The 6,189-nt window shown below is 39.3% G+C and overlaps 1 protein-coding gene and 1 pseudogene across 1 annotated transcript in view; one reads left to right on the top strand and one right to left on the bottom strand.

The window, feature by feature from the left end:
• The window catches only part of WDR48 (WD repeat domain 48), a gene marked incomplete at its 3' end in the record, with an annotated part of 39,500 nt that extends 39,278 nt beyond the window's left edge, over positions 1-222 (bottom strand). The window contains exon 1 of the mRNA XM_006910798.3: positions 152-222. Coding sequence (XP_006910860.1) covers positions 152-199 — 48 coding nt within the window. The remainder of the gene's footprint in view (positions 1-151) is intronic.
• Positions 223-1,800: 1,578 nt separating this feature from the next.
• On the top strand, positions 1,801-1,919 carry LOC112479024 (annotated as a pseudogene).
• Positions 1,920-6,189: the final 4,270 nt, after the last annotated feature.

Here is a 6,189-nt window from a genome sequence, read left to right as displayed (position 1 = left end):
CCGCGGCCCCCCCCCTCGCCGCCGGCCGCACCCCGTCCCACTCGCCCCAAGCCGCTACCCCGCCCGACCGCCACCCGAGGCATCTGCTCGCTGGAGGTGAACCTGGGGCTGCCAGCCACGTCCGAGAGGTCGAGAAGCCAGGCTGCCATACCTGCACTTTCCTCCGCCCTGCCGTGTTCTGCCGGTGATGGGCCGCCATCTTGCATGTTGACACTCCGACGTCACTTCCGGAAGTGGCTCGGTCCAGGCGGATGTCCCGCCTTTTCCCCTTTGGCCAAGGGCAGGTGGTGAGGCGGATGTTGGTCTGGTCGTGAGGTACCTAAACGCTGTTTGTGGCTGTGGCTGGTGAGGTAGACGCAATGAAAAACTGTTACATGCGTGTAATACTGGCAGCGAAAGCCATTTCATAGCTGAGGGAGCAATTCCAAATTCAGCTCTGTGTGCCCCTAAACCCTGGCTGGTGCTCTTCTCTGGGCTGCCAACTCCAGAGGCCCAAGCAGGCATAAGGAAAGCGCTGGAAGAATTAATAATGCTGGACATGGGCGATTTGGATGGACCCTGGCAACCCCAAACTTTACTAGGCAGCCGAGGGGACCGACAGATTTTCCATGACATACTCCAAAATGTGGAGATTTACAAACTGGTCTTGAAGGAGGAGAAATAGAAGAGTTTGCAAAGGAGGTGGCCCTTCAGGGGGAGCAAAGTAAATAAGAGGAAGCCGAAAAATACACAGCTAAAATTGTTTTCAGAGACAACTTTCTAAGTTGCAAATTCTAAGGAAGTTCAGCTCACTCTAGAATGTGGTTTAAATCATCTCTTATACTGGGAGAGTTAGACCCTTCTGGGTGAAGGTTTGACTTGAGGAACTTTTCCTAACACTAATTAAAGGTGCTGAGGATGGTTAGACTGTTTTGTGAAAGTAAATCCTATAGAACTGCACTGTCTCATACAGCATCCACTAGCCGTGTGTGGTTATTGAGCACTTGCAATATACTAGTTCAAATTGAGATGTGATGAAACTGTAAAATGTCCACCAAATTTCAAAGACTTAATATGAAGAATGTAAAATATCTCAATTTTCATATTGATACCATGTTGAAATAATAATGTTTTGGATAGATTGGGTTAAAAAAATGTTAAGATTATTTTTTACTTTTTATAATGTGGCTATTAGTAAAGTTACATATGTTGTCACATTTTTTGGCATAGTGCTAGTATAGAAACAATGCTTAGGAAAGTTTTTGTCTAGATAAATACCTTTTTAAATTAATAGATGAATTAGAGTAGTAGAAACTAATAGCAAAACTGGCAGTGATAACTTGTAGATAAATTACCTATACTGCATTTTATTATGGATACATTCATTCATTTATTCATGTATTTATTCAACAAATATTATTTAGCACCTATTTCATACCATGCTCTATTTTAGGTGCTGGGGTTCAGTGGTGAATACACATAATCATAGAATTTAGAGTCCTGTAGTAAGACAGGAATTAAACATATAAATGAACATGGAGATAAGTTCAGTGAAAAAAGATGGTTACAAGACAGGAAATGATCCTTGAGTCAATGTCTGAGGATGGAATTAAGTAGGCAAGGAGAGGGAAAAGTCTGAGCAAAGATCTTGTGGCAGGAGGGAGCTTGGAACATTGCAGGAATTAAGGACCAATACTTAGAGTACAAAGAACAAAGAGAAGGGGTATGCAGAGGCCACACCCAGCAGGGTCTTTTAAATCGGTAGGAAACTTGAAGGATTTAAGCAGGGGAAGGAAGTGGTCTGCATTTTTAAATAATTCAGTCTACAGCCAGGCTACCCTGAAAAAGCCTGATGCAGTCTGATCTCAGAAGCTAAGCAGTGTCGGGCTTGGTTAGTACTTGGATGGGAGACCACCAAGGAAGACCAGGTGCTGTAGGCATAAAAAATAAGGGATTGTAAGATGGCAAAGTCCTTGCAATCTGTGAGGTCAACCAAGAGTTGCCTCGCCTAAAATAAAAAGATAAAATAATAATTCAACAAATAACATTGAGCACCCATGATGTGCCAGGTACCATGCAGGCATGTTGCTCTGAATAATATACTGGTACTGTCCACAATGGATTGTTAGGCTGTTGCAGTCCCGCTGTGGTCCTGAAGTTGTGAAGTCCTTTCAATAGGCTGGATGTCCACCAGTGTGTGTTGAAGTTCACTTTGCCTGAAAAGGGAGATGGCTTTGGGTAATAATTAATGGTCCAAGGCTAAATGGCCAGGCCAGTTGGTTAAGGACATGGAAAGTTCAAGATTGGAGAACTGGTGACAAGGAAGACTAGGAGCGGGTATTCTTGCAGAATAAATCTTAAGAAGCGTATGGATGACGTGAACTGCTCTGTGGACGAAACTCAGCCTCCTTTTCCAGGCTCAGTCCTTGTTCAGTGGAATCACAAATGAAAGGGCAATGATAACGCAATGATAACAGGAAGCTATGCATGGGGTCACCAAGCCACCGCTGACTGTTCAGTTTGCCAGCAGCAGTGACCATTCCTGAGTTGGTGATAATACCCCACGCTCCAGGAGGATCAGTCAACCACTTGGAGGCAAGTTGATTCCATTGACCCTTCCTGATCATTATTTGTCCTCTCTGAAATACACATACTCTAGATTAAAATTTGCTTTCCCCGCCTGTTCTGTCAGCACCACGACATGGGGACTCGGAATATTTCAAACACTATCATTGTGTCTGATACCATATTGCTTCCGACCAAGAAGCTCACTCTGTGATGAGAGAAGGAATGCAGTGGACTATTGCCCATATAATTCATTGGTATAATTGTTATTCTATCACCAAGAAGCAATTGATCTTATTAAAGACTTAGTTATGGTGCCTTCTGTGAGCTAACCCTTTCTGACACTGTCTTATAGGATGCAGTATATGCTTTGAACTAGTTTCCAATATTTGGCACTCTTTCTGTTTGTTTATATTATCTGTTGCTGTATAACCACCTAAAACCTAGTGGTTTAAAATAACTATGTCATACACATTGCTTACAGATCTATAATTTGTGCAGGGCTCAGGGAGGACTGCTTATCTCTGTTCCACTTTCCACTTGATTTAGTTGGGGCAGCTAAAAATTTTGGAGCTGGAATCATCTAAAGGCCCACTCCTTCACATGTCTGGTGACTGATGCTGAATCTGTGGCCAGAACACCTACTCATGGCCTTTCCACAGTGCTGTTGGATTACTCACAACACAGTAGCCAGGTTCCAAGGGCGAGCATCTCAAAAGAGAGAAACTAATTAATGCCTTTTCTAAACTAACAGAAATCCTGCAGTGTCACTTTAAACCATATTTAGTTCATTAGGACTTAGTCACTAAGGCTGGTTATATCTAAGGAGACTCCTTTTTTAATGGGAGAAGTGTCAAAGAAGTCATGAACATGTTTTTAAAACCACCACACTTCCATAGGCAAAATAAATGGATTTAGGAACAAAGGAATGTTATACCTAATGACTTCCACTTAAAAATTTTTTTAATTGCTATTCTTTGAGATTCTGGGCTTTGCTGGTTCAGAGGTTTGTTACCAAAGAAAGGAATTCTTCCAACAAAGGCTGAACAATGGTTCCATTGATTTGGAACTGAGACTGCTCTCTAACCATTTTATATGTCTTGTGTCACTGCAAAGGCAAAAGAAGGACAAGGACAAGGTTATGGTATTGGAGGGAGTGATTAACCCTGATTAGCAAGCAGAAATAGGTTTGCTGGTCTACCATAAACAGCTAGGTCCATCAAACACTCAGATCCCTTAGAAATGAAAGTATTGGTTGAAGGTAAAGGGAACACAGAATGGCTAATGGAGAAAGGAAGTCATAAATGGAGATGAACTCATAATCAGGGAGAGAAATGAGAGCTGTCATCTTTATTTGTATTTCTTGTATTGACATGTATACTTTTATGTGTTTAAACTTTTATTTTATTTCTTTACCCTTTACTTCACTACTATTTGTAGGGTGTGCTATTGTTGGTACATTTCATTCTTTAGTCCCCAAGTTGAAAAGAATGGATATCAACTAGAGGTTCTGGACTTAGGAATGGATGGATGGATGTGGTAACAAATGAAACACTGCATTGACTCCCTTGGATGATAGTAGAGTAAGTACATCTTTGATTGTTAGAAGGATAGCTGCAATATTTTAAGTGACAATTTTTTTGATGTATAAACATTGAAAGCAGCGGTTACATTGGTGTTAGGCTGCCAAAGAGATGTCTTTGCATTTGACATTTTTGTGGTTTTATTTTCTGCTGTCAATCATTTGAGTTCTCTTTCTGCGTTTAAGGAATTCCCCTCCGTATGTTTTGGAGGTGGTGAGCACTGCTTACGGAAAGTGAGAAAGACAGTTTCTCACTTCTTTTTTAGCCTTCTTGCAGCAAGAGTGTGTACATGAGACCTTAGCTTGATTAATAAAATGACATTCTTGACTGTAACTTATGAGAAACTCTGAACCAGCACCATTCAGCTAAACTGCTCCCAGATTCCTGATTTATATAGGAACTATGTGAGATAATGTTTATTGTTTTAACTATCCTGGTTGTAAGATAATTTATTATGCTGTAATAGTTAACTAATACATTCTCCCTTCTTTATAGGGAGGGGAAATGTCACAGCACCTTCAGCAACTCTACAGAGATATTCTTACCATCAGCATCATGAATTTTCATTTAGCTCTTTGTCTTCTTTTGTGTAACTGCCTGGAGGCTGGAATTTCTTCATCAATCTCTTAGCATTTCCTGATAGGAAGATTGGCATCTCTATTCAAAATGTCAGAAGGATTAACACCTATTATATTATCAGACTTTGAGACCTCTGCTTAAAGTCCTAGACAATATGAAAACTTTAACATCCTGAAGAAGAAATTCACACACATATTAAATAAAAATACAGCAAATTTAAATAAGAGTTCTAGAAGGTTTCTACTTCCCAATAAACCAGATTTGTTCTTGTTAAATCTTGCTCTGGTGGTTGGTTCTTCCCTCTGCCTGTTACTTGAGCAAGTAATTAACTTCAGTTTCTTTGTCTGTAAAGTAGAATTACAATGGTACCTATCTCATGTGGTTTTTATGAAGGTAATGAAATAATCTTAGCATAGTCTCTGTTAAATAGGAAATCTTCCATATATTTTAGGTATTATTTTTAATCATCACTTGCTCAAGAAACATTGCCAAAGTGTTGTAACTTCCTGGGGTAGTTTGTCTCATAAGTTTTATGTAATATAGGCTCCATCACTTTTTAAGTTTTTTAACCAGCTTGAAATTTCAATCTTTTATTCTTGCCTCCTCTCTTTTTCTCAACAGCCTGGAAAAAGATTTGTGAAATGATAAGGCCTTTTTACAGATTGTCTTCATGATTAAATACGTTTTCTGGCTCCACGATCAATCCATTTACTGAACAAAGTGACGGTAAACAGGTATGTCTTTGCACCATACCCCAGAATTGCCATCACTCCAGCGGAGACATGAATGTTTTTGTGTTTTTTGTTTTAACTGTTTAAAAGGAATTAATGTTTTTAAAATTTATTTAAAAACACAAAAACATGCAGAGGCTTGGTTTGCAACTACTTCTGTCTACTACTAAATGCATTAATTTGGATATTTTAAGGATGAATTTTAAAAAGAATAGAATTTTAAGCCTCATGTAGGTAGTGCAGAAGTGCAAATTAAACTTTTCCGTGCAAGCCTGTTTATGTTATCAATCAGATTCATGGAGAAATTGAGAAGCTGCATAATTTCCTTATAACCCTTTAATGGTTCTCTACTAAGAAGGGTGTTTTGATATATAATAGACTAAAAGATTATAATTAAACAAGTATGCATAAGTAAAGCAATATTATATAAGTAAACATAGAGACTCAGAATGCATAAGATATTTATGTTGGAAGGTGAGTGCTATTTTATGTGTTGTCAGCAGATCCTCAGGTTTAAATACGTCTTAGAAGACATGGTACTAAAAGACTCATCATTCAACAGTTCACTTTTTTCTGTACACACTGGGGGGAAAATTGCCTGTAGTTCTTCTTTGTCTCTTTCTAATTTTCTTTACATGCCAGTATTAGAAATATAAACAAGTCTTTCATTCCAAAAGTTTTGACCTCTGTCTAATTTACCCACTTGAGGGCAGTAGAGAACCATTCAAGCCATCCCTGATTTTGGACTTTTC

This window comes from Pteropus alecto, unplaced genomic scaffold (assembly GCF_000325575.1).
Source record: "Pteropus alecto unplaced genomic scaffold, ASM32557v1 scaffold354, whole genome shotgun sequence".
Taxonomy (NCBI): Eukaryota; Metazoa; Chordata; class Mammalia; order Chiroptera; family Pteropodidae; genus Pteropus; species Pteropus alecto.
This window is presented reverse-complemented; position numbering and strand designations above follow the sequence as displayed.